Below are 15442 nucleotides of genomic sequence, written 5' to 3' on the forward strand. Positions count from 1 at the left end.
ATACCAGGATTATGTTACAAGTATTTAGCTTTTTCTTAATTTTTCTGGCAACATAGCCAGACGAGGTCTTGTTTTTTGTGAGACGAGCTGCTGTTTTGAATGACACCATTCTTTATTACTTTTACAGAAAAACATGCTTTAAAATGGTGAAAAGAATGCAATTTTGCCATTGTGCTTCAGGTTTTATTTTTATAGTTTTCAGTTGTGCAATAAAAGTGACCTGGTAAGATGATTCCTCTGTAGTGGGGTAACTAAAGTCTGATGGGCCCTGGTACAAAATTCGGACCTGGGCATTCCCCTGCTTGCTGGTCAGATGTATGGGCCCATGTAGCATTCTAAATCCTATAAAAACACACAAAATGCCCCCTATCGTGTACTAATGTCCCCCATCCTGAGTCCAATCTCTTATGTATGTCCCCCCATCCTGGTATATATGTCTCCCATCCTGGTATATATTCCCCATCCTGGTATATATGTTCCCTATCCTGGTATATATGTCCCCATCCTGGTATATATGTCCCTCACCCGCGTATATATGCTTACCATCCTAGGCCCCATCTTGGTGTATATATATTTCCCATTCTGGTATATATGTCCCCAATCCCGGTCTATATCATCCTAGGCCCCATCCTGGTATATACAGTATATTTCCCATCCTGGTATATATGTTCCCCATCCAAGTATCTACAGTATGTCCATAATCGTGGAATATATGCTTAGCATTCAAGGCCCCATCCAGGTATTTATATTTCCCATCCTGGCATCTATGTCCCCATCCTAGTATATGTTGAGACATATATATATATGTATATATATATATATATATATATATATATATATATATCATGTCCCCATTCTAGTATCTATGTCCCCATCCTGGTATATATGTATATATGTCCTTATCCTGGGTCCCTCCCTGTATATATGTCGTTATCCTGGGCCACTTCCTGGTATATTTGTCCATATCCTGGGTCTATCCCTGGTAGATATGTCTTTATTCTGGGTCCTTTCTGGTATATATAGTCCACCTTCTGTGTTTGCAGTGGTTTGCAGCTGACGTCAGTCTGGCTGCTATGGGGACGCGTGAGTTCACTGTCATGCACTCCCAGTCACGGGCACCCTGACATTAGTTGCTGACCTCTGCTTGGCTGGCAGCGTGTATTGCAGTGCAGGGACCCAACGGATCTCCGTGCTGCAATGCATTTCAGCTGGATGTACAACTTCGGAGGCATATACAGCTAAAGGAGGTGCTGGGGGTCAGCGGGCCCCCTCCACCCCCAGGTCCAGTCGCGACCTTTGCAATCATGACTGCTACACCCCTTGTTCTTCCAATATTTTTTATATTTTTTTTCACCGTTTCACTGAACTTAGAATTTTTTTTGCCCATTTTTCTTGACAGTGTATGACACAATCAAAAGTTTTCATATGGCTGAGGGGACGGAAAATTAAAAAAGTTATAGCTCTTGGGAAAAGGAGAGTAAAAAACTAAAGCATATGATCAAAAAATACATATTATGCGTGTGTGCATGATGCCTCATTTTCTGTGTATTACTACATTGTATACAACACTTAGATGATTGCACAAAGTATATTTCAAATTTTATCAAGGACATGTATAATTAATGCACGGTAGGGATCATACATCACAAGCCCACAATAGGCTGCCACATTTCATCACATTCAGGTATATGCTAAACCTGCCATTACCTTAAATGATTTTCTTCAACAGTATCCACCAACAGGAGATGTTTTTTAACCAATAAAAAAATGTTTCACTCAAATGTATTTATCCAAAAATCTGATTAACAGTGCAGTACAAGGCAGAAAATGGCATAGGTTGGGTATCTCTGAACCATCTTCACCCTTATTTGCCCTTCGTATAGAAGTTATTCGGCCTTTATATGAAGAATTGTGTTTCGAGACAACCCCTTATGGAAAGACATAGCCTTTTGGCAATGTACAGCTAGGTTACCATCCCGTTTTTGAAATATTTTTTTGGCATATATACACCAAACAAATAAATAGGCCTCATTTGTACTGTTGTATGCCAAAATGTCTACTTTTGGCCTATACCCAGTCTGTAAAATTGTACTATACAGAGATTTAAAGACCCACTACACAGTAGATGACCATCAACCCAACCAGCTGCTATTTTCCATCTGAAGTTTTTGGTGTCTTCCTACACTCTCCACACAATTAGGCCTACCACAGCGATCAAATGATTGTTGGACAAATGATGGCTTGGCCAGTCGTTCGGTCAGAAGCCTGCTGAGCTGGATCTCCAGTATGGTCGAGCACTCTGATATCCTCCACCAGAGAACCATCACTAGACGTGTCTGCCAACAGCTTACCTCCAGGAGACATTACGATCGACAGTCTGAAATTGAACATGCTCGATCAATATTTCCCTAAACAAATAGTCCAGGTGCCCCCATACACACTGGCCAAAACCACCAATATCAACAGTAGTCTATTGAATGGAGAACTTTAATGTTGGGGAGAGAGAGGGATCAGGATGTTGGAATTAAGCCAATAAATCCTTTTTTTGAAAAGAGATGAGATACTCCCCATTGAAAACATATGAACCATCAACCAAACTGAGCCCTCATCTGTATGGGGCAGTTGAGAGAGATGGCTGTCTACCAAACTATTGTTCGGCCATCAGTTACCTCATCTATGTGGCCAGCTTTATTCAGAATCTTCTTCCACAAAGTTATCATGATGTAGACCTCTGTAACCACCAGGGTTTAAAGGATTTAGACCCATGGTAAGCCGTTGGTTCTTCACATAGAATAACCTCTTTAAGGCTTAATTGTTGAATGTTTTGAGTGCTCTGTTCACACAAGAGCAAAAGGGGTTTTCATACTATAGTTTAAAGTTTCTTCCCTATGTTACCAGCCATTGCTACATTCTCAAAGGTTGCCAGTCTCCTAGGAGCAGTGCTTGAACCAGTAGATCCAGTCATAACACTGCTCCAATGGTCCAGAAGCAAAGCTGCCTCTGCATGAATCACCGGAGAGTACATAGTTTGAACCAGCAGCTCTACCATGCTGCTAGCCAAAACTGTCAATCGTTCAGGATCACGTCGCTCCCTCCCCAGGAGGCAGGAAGCTGGGAGACAGGGGAGCAATGTGCTCCAGAACATTGATCTTGAGTAAGCCCCTGTAAAACTTTAACCTAGAATATAGACAGGACCTTTGACACATAATTTTTTTCATTGGTGCCAGATAGATTCAGGTATTTTTGACATTATTAATAGTGCTGAAGACTGCATCATTCTTTCGAAAAACGCTGGAAAGTTTGAACAAACCCCGGTAATATATACAGAACCTTTAGTATTCGTCACACCATGCCATTCTTCATCTCAACTTGCATTGTTAATCAGATATTTTTTCTAAAAGAACACATATTGTTTGAAAAACTCTAAAAGTTACACTGAAATGGACCAATGATGAAATCCCCATCGGCTCCATCATATTGTAAAGCCCTCCAGTTAATAATGTTACCAACTCTTCCCTTCTTATTATGGTAATAATCCTTGACCTCCCATGGGTTCAGCACTTTGTCCCACACGTGGACATCTGTGATTTCTCCCATACCCAACTTTGGTTTCCCACCTAGAAAAATTTGTCCTGGTCCTATAAAAATCCTAGGATTGACGTATTCTATTCCTCTTTTCTCAAACTCTTTTATCTCAATTATCTTTCCGTTAACCCAAAGCACCATCTTGGCGTTAAGGGAATCCCAGCTCAGACAAATACTTCTCCTTGGTCTAATGTCATCAGTTGGAAAATTAATATCCACTCTTTGTCCTTTCATCCAGATCAGGCCAGTGTTGGCGTCGGGATCGCCACCGAGAATGATAAAGAAGTAGTCGTGTCGGGCTCCACTCAGCATGCTGAACATGATGCTCTCAGTCATATTTGTGCAGGACCTTAGACAGACGGTGAACTTGGAAAGTTGGCCTCCTTCATAAGTGAGTTCTGCAGGGAAACTGTAGTTCTTGGCGAAAATGAGTGACTTGCAAGCCATGTCTGTATTGGAACAAGTTAATTATTGTGGTTACTACAAGGCACGATATATCAGTGTTGTGACCTAAGATATTTACTTCCCCAATGCGCTCCTTTTCTCGAAGGGTAAGTTGACATATGTATCACCTGGCTTCTTACAACTCTCCTACTTCTTCCATGTACTGCCCACCAACTACATAACCTTGGCTTGACTGACAACTTTCCTGACAACTGCAATTTTACCACATACCTGGATCTGTTTCATCATTGTTAAATGAACATTGGCTTTATGACTATGTTTATTGCACAACTCTGGTTTAGTACTTATCTTTTGCTATTTACTATTTGTTAAAATTTGCAACCATCCTTGAGATATTAACACTTTTGTTTTGTTTACAGTTCACTGACTAGGAGATTGACCACAGCTGTTATCTAACTTGTAAGTGCTGCGCTAAGGCTGGTCGTACTCCAGCAATCCTGGCCAGTTTTGAACTCATGCTTACAAGCTCACTAGAAAAGAGCTTGTAAGCACTGCACTCTTTTTTGTTTTTTTTTTGTTTTTTTTTGTTTAGCACTGGTGGTGTAATGATGACTATGGGATAGCGGGGAACTGGGGCTTCTAAGCTGTCCCACAAGCTAGAGGGTCCCTATGCTATCCCTAACCTCAGGGATACTACTGATGGTGGAGAGGCTTGATACTCTTTCCTGGTCCTGCTCCTGACCAGTCCTGATCTGATTACCCCTCCCCCCAGGGAGGGACGGGGCAGGAGTGAGATGAAACCAAGAGATAAAGACAAGACAGACAAGGGAAAACCAAAACTCTTGTCACACAGCAGGCACACACAAAGGTTAAGACAAAAAGAGATTTAGGAGGAAAACAAGAGCAGGAAGGAAGCTACAAAACAACAGGGGTAAACTCTACAACTGCACTAGCAATGAGCACACCTTTCACCAATAAGTCTGGGACGCCACACCTCACACACCAACAAAAACATAGTTACATAGGTTGAAAAAAAGCCCTTGGTCCAGTTACTTCAACCTTCCTCCACTAATTATACATTTGTCATTAAGTCATTTATAACCAACAATGTTGTGTGTACTGAGGAAATCATCCAGCCCTGATATAAAAGCTTTTATAGTATCTGCCATTACTACCTCTTGTGGTAGGGCATTCCACAGTCTGACTGCTCTAACAAACTATAGCTGGCATGGGTGGAAGGATTCAACCACCATAAATACGATAGAAGCAGATGTGATAGGCCTCCCCACAACATGTGATAAAAGTAGCAAGCAAACCAGCAGTGATTAAAGCCCACTTTACACGTTGCAATTAGTTGTACAATCGCATTTGCGATGTGACACGCCCAGGTTGCATACGGGATCTTATGAGATTGCACGTTGGTCGTTCATTTGCTGTCACACGAGCGTTAGTAGTCTATGTTAAATTGGTCAATTTTGTGTGCGATCCTTTAGATCATGTGCTCTGTGACGTATGCATTGGGCACCTTTTTTTTTTTTTTTATTTATTGACTTGCCAAGCGTGTGTACTGTGTAGGGATGCGTTTTTACTATGTCATCTGCCGTTCAGCTCTGCTACATGGCCGCTAACAGCAGACACAGACAGCCATGTAGCAGAGCTGAATGGCAGATGACAGCAGACACAGACAGCCATGTAGCAGAGCTGAATGGCAGATGACAGCAGCCACAGACAGCCATGTAGCAGAGCTGAATGGCAGATGACAGCAGACACAGACAGAGCCGCACTGTCAGAATGAACTCGGGTGAACTTTACCCGACTTCATTGTCATGCTGCGGCTCTGTCTGTGTCGCGTCCTGATTAGCGGTCACCTGTGAAGGACTCACCGGTGACCGCTAATCTCCTAAGTGACTGAAGTTAGCAGCCCTCTCTCATACTCACCGATCCCCGATCCCCGGCGCTGCACGGCGTTCACACTGCTCCGGCAGCTTTTACTGTTTTGAAAAAGCCGGCCGCCCATTAAACAATCTCGTATTCCCTGCTTTCCACGCCCACCGGCGCCTGTGATTGGTTACAGTGAGACACGCCCCCCACTCTGAGTGACAGGTGTCACACTGCACCCAATCACAGCAGCCGGTGGGCGGGTCTATACTGTGTAGTGAAATAAATAATTAAATAATTAAAAAAAACGGCGTGCGGTTCCCCCCAATTTTAATACCAGCCAGATAAAGCCATACGGCTGCAGGCTGGTATTCTCAGGATGGGGAGCTCCACGTTATGGGGAGCCCCCCAGCCTAACAATATCAGCCTGCAGCCGCCCAGAATTGCCGCATACATTATATGCGACAGTTCTGGGACTGTACCCGGCTCTTCCCGATTTGCCCTGGTGCGTTGGCAAATCGGGGTAATAAGGAGTTATTGGCAGCCCATAGCTGCCAATAAGTCCTAGATTAATCATGTCAGGCGTTTATGAGACACCCTCCATGATTAATCTGTACATTACAGTAAATAAACACACACGCCCGAAAAAATCCTTTATTAGAAATAAAAAACACAAACATATACCCTGGTTCACCACTTTAATCAGCCCCAAAAAGCCCTCCTTGTCCGGCGTAATCCAGGATGCTCCAGCGTCGCTTCCAGCGCTGCTGCATGGAGGTGACCAGAGCTGCAGCAGACACAGCCGCTCCGGTCACCTCCACACAGCTAATGAACACAGCCGAGCGATCAGCTGCTGCCACTGAGGTTACCCGCTGTCACTGGATCCAGCGGTGGCCGTGGGTAACCTCAGTGACAGCTCAGCTGATCGCGCTACTCACCTCAGTTGCTGCGTGGAGGTGATAGGAGCGGCGGTGAGTAGCGCGATCAGCTGAGCTGTCACTGAGGTTACCCGCGGCCACCGCTGGATCCAGTGACAGCGGGTAACCTCAGTGACAGCAGCTGATTGCGCGGCTGTTTTCATTACCTGCGTGGAGGTGACCGGAGCGGCGGTGTATTCTGCAGCTCCGGTCACCTCCATGCAGCAGCGCTGGAAGCGACGCTGGAGCATCCTGGATTACGCCGGACATGGAGGGCTTTTTGGGGCTGATTAAAGTGGTGAACCAGGGTATATGTTTGTGTTTTTTATTTCTAATAAAGGATTTTTTCTGGTGTGTGTGTTTATTTACTGTAATTTACAGATTAATCATGGAGGGTGTCTCATAGACGCCTGACATGATTAATCTAGGACTTATTGGCAGCTATGGGCTGCCAATAACTCCTTATTACCCCGATTTGCCAACGCACCAGGGCAAATCAGGAAGAGCCGGGTACAGTCCCAGAACTGCCGCATCTAATGTATGCGGCAATTCTGGGCGGCTGCTGACTGATATTGTTAGGCTGGGGGGCTCCCCATAACGTGGAGCTCCCCATCCTGAGAATACCAGCCTTCAGCCGTATGGCTTTATCTGGCTGGTATTAAAATTGGGGGGAACCGCACGCCGTTTTTTTTAATTATTTAATTATTTATTTCACTACACAGTATAGACCCGCCCACCGGCTGCTGTGATTGGGTGCAGTGTGACACCTGTCACTCAGCATGGGGGGCGTGTCTCACTGTAACCAATCACAGGCGCCGGTGGGCGTGGAAAGCAGGGAATACGAGATTGTTTAATGGGCGGCCGGCTTTTTCAAAACAGTAAAAGCCGCCGGAGCAGTGTGAATGCAGAGATAGTGACGGACTGACAGAGATTAGTGAATGACAGACATTGTGAGGCGCTTCAGAACGCAGCTTTTCAGCTGCGCTCTGAAGCGGACCTTTTGTAAGCTGCGGTGCAGAGCGCACACCTGCGCACATAGCCTCAGACACCAAAATCGTATGAGGCATGTCACATGTTACAATTCACTAGGTTCGTGCAACAAAACGCTCAATTCTAGAGAATGATACGATGTGTTTGCGATCAACGGTTTTGCGTTTAATCCTGATCGCACGTAGCTGTCACACGCAGATACCTCACAAACGATGCCGGATGTGCGTCACTTACAACTTGACCCCAACGACGGATTGTGAGATATATTGAAGCGTGTGTAGCGGGCTTAACTCTTGCTAGCCTGCCTGTGAATCAGCAGACAGTAGGTCAACACTCGAGGAGTCTGCCTGTGTTGGTCTCAGACACCAGAGAATCCATCAAGCAGAGTATCAGATTTCAATCTGAACAGCGCCAAATGCCACCATGACAGTCTTGGAAGTTTGTGCAAAACTCTGTGCGACAGGTGGTCAATATCCAAGCCAATGAGAAAAAAGTGTTAATATATCAAGAACGGCTGAAAATTGTAGTAAGCAGTACATTGAAAAATTGCTTGCATTGACAAGCACTAGAGCAAAACACCTAATTCTATAGCTGAGAATAACCCTCTAACCACTAGCCTAACCGGTGACATATAAATCTAGGGGCCAACAGTGGACTTTGATATTTCAGCACATGAGATAATAGCAATATGAAACAGCATAAGATGGACCCTTCCTATCAGCCCTCTCTTCTGCATGTACAGTTTTGACTACTGTAGAAGTAGATTGGTGTAATGTTGCAGGAGTCTAAACTTACCTGTCTGACCCAGGATGCCAGAAACACTTGCAAAAATGAGTAGAATGATCATCGTCTCCATTTCCTACGGATAGAAGAGCATGAGGACATGTCATTGTGACATATTCAGAATTTAGACTGTACAGATAGTGTGTGTCATCACATCAGACAAGAATAATTTATTTGACGCTATAGGTTTTAAACAACTTGACTAACGAGTGCAACCCAAAAATTGTAGTTAAGATATTTGTTGTTTTTAGTTTTAGAAATCCTAAACTGGACACATGGGACTCTGTTACATTCAAAAGTTAAAATGTCTTTTTGGATTGACTAGTTCCCTTTTGAATCGAAAAAAAACCCCAAACTAAACCATCAAAACATAACTAGTGTAGATAATCTCAGGATGGCGGCACAAAGTATAGCAAAACGCTTCCTGTTACCTAATACTCTAACACTCCCCTCAAAAACCCACATCGCAGCTGTCATAATAACTGAAGGGGTCTTCATGGCCCAAGACAAAAAGATTAAAAAAAAGGAACTAAATTACAGCAAAAGAACTGTAACAAGTTTCTTCCGTGACCACATTGCCCAAGGCTTGTTATGCTTTGCATTTTCAGAAGATATCAAACTCAATGACTAAATAATTTTCACGCTCAAACTTTTTTAAAATTAAGCTCCCACTACACAGACTACAATTGGTTGACTAAAAAAATCACCAAATCGACTTATACTTAGAACCTTACATCCTCTAGATCAAATTACTTATTTGTAGAGACTCAGATTTGCCCACCAGGGTACCCGAGGATCCACCGGTGGGTCAAGACTCTGGCATGATATTGAATCCCTAATACAACATGATTCAAAGATCTAGTAGACTATGGTCTTCTTCTTATTAAACCCATAAAACCCAAGATTATTTGTTCTGGGTGGCCCCTTAGAATGATTTTGGGGTCCAAGAAACCCCAATTTGGTGCTTTTTGTAAACTAGGACTACAGAAAAAAAATAGTAGTTATTTTTCTTTTTCTTATACTGTAGAAATTAAGTTATTTTTTAAGTGTTGTACGTTGAATGTTTTACTCATTTTAATCCTTGTTCTTCATCAGTACACAATATCAAATTTCCAAAATATTCTCTTACCAAATAATTTTTTTAAGTATCCAGAAATCAATATTTGGGAGGATCAAAGTGTAAAAACATACAAAACCAGTGTAGGACAAGGGGGCACAAAGACCCCCCAGTGACATTGACCTTGAGGGTCCACTGTTCAGCTACAAGCAAATATTACATTACCTTTTTTCACAAATTTACCTCTGCTTCTATATACAGTTAGGTCCAAAAATATTTGGACAGTGACACAAGTTTTGTTATTTTAGTTGTTTACAAAAACATGTTCAGAAATACAATTATATATATAATATGGGCTTAAAGTGCACACTCCCAGCTGCAATATGAGAGTTTTCACATCCAAATCGGAGAAAGGGTTTAGGAATCATAGCTCTGAAATGCATAGCCTCCTCTTTTTCAAGAGACCAAAAGTAATTGGACAAGGGACTCTAAGGGCTGCAATTAACTCTGAAGGCGTCTCCCTCATTAACCTGTAATCAATGAAGTAGTTAAAAGGTCTGGGGTTGATTACAGGTGTGTGGTTTTGCATTTGGAAGCTGTTGCTGTGACCAGACAACATGCGGTCTAAGGAACTCTCAATTGAGGTGAAGCAGAACATACTGAGGCTGAAAAAAAAGAAAAAATCCATCAGAGAGATAGCAGACATGCTTGGAGTAGCAAAATCAACAGTCGAGTACATTCTGAGAAAAAAGGAATTGACTGGTGAGCTTGGGAACTCAAAAAGGCCTGGGCGTCCACGGATGACAACAGTGGTGGATGATCGCCGCATACTTTCTTTGGTGAAGAAGAACCCGTTCACAACATCAACTGAAGTCCAGAACACTCTCAGTGAAGTAGGTGTATCTGTCTCTAAGTCAACAGTAAAGAGAAGACTCCATGAAAGTAAATACAAAGGGTTCACATCTAGATGCAAACCATTCATCAATTCCAAAAATAGACAGGCCAGAGTTAAATTTGCTGAAAAACACCTCATGAAGCCAGCTCAGTTCTGGAAAAGTATTCTATGGACAGATGAGACAAAGATCAACCTGTACCAGAATGATGGGAAGAAAAAAGTTTGGAGAAGAAAGGGAACGGCACATGATCCAAGGCACACCACATCCTCTGTAAAACATGGTGGAGGCAACGTGATGGCATGGGCATGCATGGCTTTCAATGGCACTGGGTCACTTGTGTTTATTGATGACATAACAGCAGACAAGAGTAGCCGGATGAATTCTGAAGTGTACCGGGATATACTTTCAGCCCAGATTCAGCCAAATGCCGCAAAGTTGATCGGACGGCGCTTCATAGTACAAATGGACAATGATCCCAAGCATACAGCCAAAGCTACCCAGGAGTTCATGAGTGCAAAAAAAGGGAACATTCTGCAATGGCCAAGTCAATCACTAGATCTTAACCCAATTGAGCATGCATTTCACTTGCTCAAATCCAGACTTAAGACGGAAAGACCCACAAACAAGCAAGACCTGAAGGCTGCGGCTGTAAAGGCCTGGCAAAGCATTAAGAAGGAGGAAACCCAGCGTTTGGTGATGTCCATGGGTTCCAGACTTAAGGCAGTGATTGCCTCCAAAGGATTCGCAACAAAATATTGAAAATAAAAATATTTTGTTTGGGTTTGGTTTATTTGTCCAATTACTTTTGACCTCCTAAAATGTGGAGTGTTTGTAAAGAAATGTGTACAATTACTACAATTTCTATCAGATATTTTTGATCAAACCTTCAAATTAAACGTTACAATCTGCACTTGAATTCTGTTGTAGAGGTTTCATTTCAAATCCAATTTGGTGGCATGCAGAGCCCAACTCGCGAAAATTGTGTCACTGTCCAAATATTTCTGGACCTAACTGTAATAATATATAATGAAAAAATCCCTAATTTAGGTGTCATGCAACGACCGAGTATTTCAAAAAGACCTTCCATGCAATAGGAAAATGCAATGCATGTAGGTCAAAACACCACAGCAATAATACAATACAATAACAAAAAATAGAAAATATTTCTCAAGTAATAATACAGTGTCTAGGCTCAATGTGATAAAGCACAGGGTTTGTTAAATGGCAACAGCAGAAATTGATGGAAAATAAAGGACCATTATAGGTAATCAATAACCACTACAGGAATCACAGTATAAGGGTATAAAGTCAATCTTAGAAAGTCCTGTGATCCTGTTAAAGTATAAAGCCATCAATGTAAATAGTAATCCTATAGCCAGAATAGCATATCTGCATAAGAAAACGTTAATGTGGTAATTATTTGTATTAAGGGTCTGTTAAGTCTGCGTGCGTGCAGCCCGACGTGCGTTTCGTTGTGATCTGACTTCCTTTGGGGGGAAGTTGATGTTTGAATGTATATAATAAGCCTGGTAGTTTGTTGAATGAATGATGAGATGTTGCTTTTGTCTGCACATAGTGAATCGAAGGTATGGTGCCACTCACTACTCATGTTAAGGATAAGAGAAGGTCTACTTGGAAATTCACCTGTTACCTGGTGGGCCAGTTTGAGCCTCTTTAAAACCTATATTGTTTCATGATTTTCTAACTTGATTCAAACTCGTGGCCCCTTTCTTAGTAGCGGTTCTGGCAGTAATTGCTGAAGCTTATGGCCAAGAGACATATTCTCTAAACAGATATTATCCAAAATGGACACACTTGTCCGTAAATGACAAGGAGATTGCCCATGATTTTAGGCAATGTCACAAACTTTCAATCAACTGTATTTCTATACAATTTACCCTTAGATGAGCATGTATATTATATGTTTTCAATATGTGTTGCCCCCTTCTTTCAATACCTTAAACCACCATGTTTTACGATATATCCCTCAATATTACGAACGAACGAACGTACCTTCAAAGAAGCCCACTCTTGCACTGCTCTCTGTACAGTCCTGCACTACTTTTGCTTCCCTGAGAATGTAGACATTGTATGAGGACAGATTTAAAGATTATGTATTTTAGCTTTTATGTTTATTTTATTAAGGAGCGTCACACCTTCAGTAAAGCTAGTGGGGTTTGTGAGCAACAAGCAAATATTCTTGTCATGCATCCAAAATCTGATAGAGTAAGAAAAAAATATTGTGAATAAGAGGTTTGTGCAGAGAAACAAGGGTCAGAGGGTGCTCTTGTGCCCTGGCCTGGCTGTCTTTAGAAAGACCGAACGGACCAGTGCTCATCCCACTGAACCCCTGTATTCCTTCACCATGGGCAGAACACTACACAGGCAACAGGTATCACACTCTGGTAAGACTTTATTGGGTCACCAAATGGCCAACAGCATATATTACATTCCCAGCAAGAACACAAGATAGTGCAAGCAACAGAGTATCGCCCATCTGCTGGCGCTCCATGGATTAGAATGTTTGAGACTTCGGAGCATACACAGTCAATTATGCCAGTCAGCAGCACCCCGCTTTTGTCAGACACCCACTGAGAGGAGATAGCAGCAAGCTTAGGAAGCTGACTGAGCACAGCGAGGCATGTAGCGAAGTGACAGGCTCATTGTGAGCTCAGTGTTGATATGTGGAGCAGTTCTGGTATCTTCCAGCTGGAACTATGGATCCTAGGCTGAAGTCCTGTAGAATGACACATGGTGACAGAAGCAGTCCCTTTTATTTATATCTCTCAGCTCCCATTTTAGGTCCCATTTTAGGGCATTGTGTCCCACAAGATTGGGAGGAAGATAATCATGGATGTTTCCTCATTGTTTGTTGATTTAGTTAGACTGTATAACTGTCCTTCAAATTCAGACTAGTATACTGCAAGGTCCTGATGCAATCCATAATCCGCAGACATTCCACAGAAAGAGGCACCAAACAGTCTTACATAAAACAATAGTTAATGTCTCTTGATTTACTGAAGAAGGAACAATACATCTGCCATAATTAATAATAGTTCATCCACGCACAAGTGGCCAGATTTTCCTCATTTACGCTAAGTCATCAGAGTTTGTAGCTTAAATATTGAGCAAATCTATATCAGGGTAGCTTAACGAGCACTTGGAATCTCAAGAAGCTCATTGTTGAGGTCAACAAGATGAATTCCACTGATCGAAATATAGCCAGAATAGATAAAGACATTGTTAAGGGAGTAATGATTTTAGAAGATAGATTTCTGATACTGTGTTTTTTGTGCTCATCTCTGATTGGAATGGTAACAAAATTGGTTTGAGTCCAATCTAGAGAGGAGCAGATCGATCTGTTGAGGATTGAGTTAGAATAGAATTTCCTTAAATTTGCTGTTACATGTGAATTCAAACATTTTGAGATTTGATTTCACAATTTCCAAAAAAGAAGGTTTTTGACACCATCTCCCACACTGATGAAGCATCAGAGAGTGGGTGAATGTTATTTTCACCAACCAATTGGGCTTTCCTAATATTCCCTATAACTAAAACATAATATCCCAGATTAAAGGCCACTTTACACACAGAGATAAATCTTTGGCAGATCTGTGGTTGCAGTGAAATCATGGACATATTGTTCCATTTGTACACAGCCACAAACCTGGCACTGATTGTCCACAATTTCACTGCAACCTGCCAAAGATTTATCTCTGTGTGTAAAGTGGCCTTAACAAGTGGATTTTCATACCTTGTACATTGGTGGTCAGTACAACACTTGTTCATCGGAAATTAGAAGTCCCCACTGGAGAATAGTTGGGTGCAGGACTGGTGATATGTACGATAGAGCTGGATTCCATCACTATCACTAAGTAAGACAGATCTTATTGAAACAAAATGTATTATTCTTGTGGTCTCTGACTCTTTCTCTCTCCTCTTATAGAGGGGTCAGGTTTATGCCCACCCCTGCAGAAGTAGCCGGCACATGGGTAATCCATGTTAGATGTGTAAATATTGAATTGTGTGTACTCTGTAATAGCCACCAGGTGGCAGTGTTATAGCTTAGCTGTTATGGCATCTGGGTGGGCAGGGAGAGAGAGTAATCAGAGGAGAAGAGTAGTGGATATAAAAGGGAGAGACAGAGTAGGAAGGAGGAGAGTCCCCCAGTTGGAGTTGTGATAAAAGCCCTTTTAAAGATACTGACCCTAAGGGTCACCCCTGTGATCGTGACACGTGGGATCCGCTTAGGATTAGTTTACTACGTTCCCAAGAAGAGGGCTATAGTCCTGACAGTCGGGGTCTAGCATTTGTATTGTCTGGCTCGGAATACTCCAAGATTTCCTCACCCAACTGAAGGTCAGTGCACTCTCAAGGAGTAGGATATGGCTGGATCCTGGTCTGGACATGAATGGAAGAGCACTGTCGGTTGCGGTCCTTCGTGTGCATTAGCGTTCCCTGTGGGTAGGTTGAAGTGGCTCAACGGACTTAATGAACCAGTCGGTGCCAGCGTGAAGTTGAGTGAAGGAATGAGAGGCCTAGAGGTGTCAGACAGAACCCAGGTGCCTGAAGTACGGACAGCTGCTAAATTGTATAATATACTGAGGTGTGGAAGGAATCCCCATGGGATGTGTAATGGTACCAGTGGAACGCGGATCGAAATAATGCAAGAGTGGAAGAACAATAAAGCTTACATGTTTGGAAGAAGAACCTCTGCCTTGACTATTTATTGAGAGGAAGAAAATGGTGTCACCTGAACAGTTGCTGAGTTCTCCTGTGTGGTGCGGCGACGAGGAGGCAAGGGGATAACGAACGGCTGCACTGCAGCCTGTTGACCCCTGCAACCATGACTACTACCATTGCTTACCCCATGCCCACCACCACACTCTCTCCATTCTCTTTTCTCCCCTCTCTCCCTACTCTTTTTTCTC

At 42.6% G+C, this 15442-nt stretch overlaps 1 protein-coding gene across 1 annotated transcript in view; it reads right to left on the minus strand.

Annotated features, from left to right (window-relative positions):
* Nucleotides 1–1611: 1611 nt before the first annotated feature.
* LOC142257887 (serum amyloid P-component-like) overlaps nt 1612–15442 on the minus strand; it is an 83046-nt gene continuing 69215 nt past the window's right edge. The window contains exons 2-3 of the mRNA XM_075330158.1: nt 8571–8634; nt 1612–4034 (exon numbers count right to left, since the gene is read on the minus strand). Of these exons, the coding sequence (XP_075186273.1) occupies nt 3424–4034; nt 8571–8631 (672 nt within the window). The 5' untranslated portion in view covers nt 8632–8634 and the 3' untranslated portion in view covers nt 1612–3423. The remainder of the gene's footprint in view (nt 4035–8570; nt 8635–15442) is intronic.

Source organism: Anomaloglossus baeobatrachus, chromosome 12, assembly GCF_048569485.1.
Source record: "Anomaloglossus baeobatrachus isolate aAnoBae1 chromosome 12, aAnoBae1.hap1, whole genome shotgun sequence".
Lineage (NCBI taxonomy): Eukaryota > Metazoa > Chordata > Amphibia > Anura > Aromobatidae > Anomaloglossus > Anomaloglossus baeobatrachus.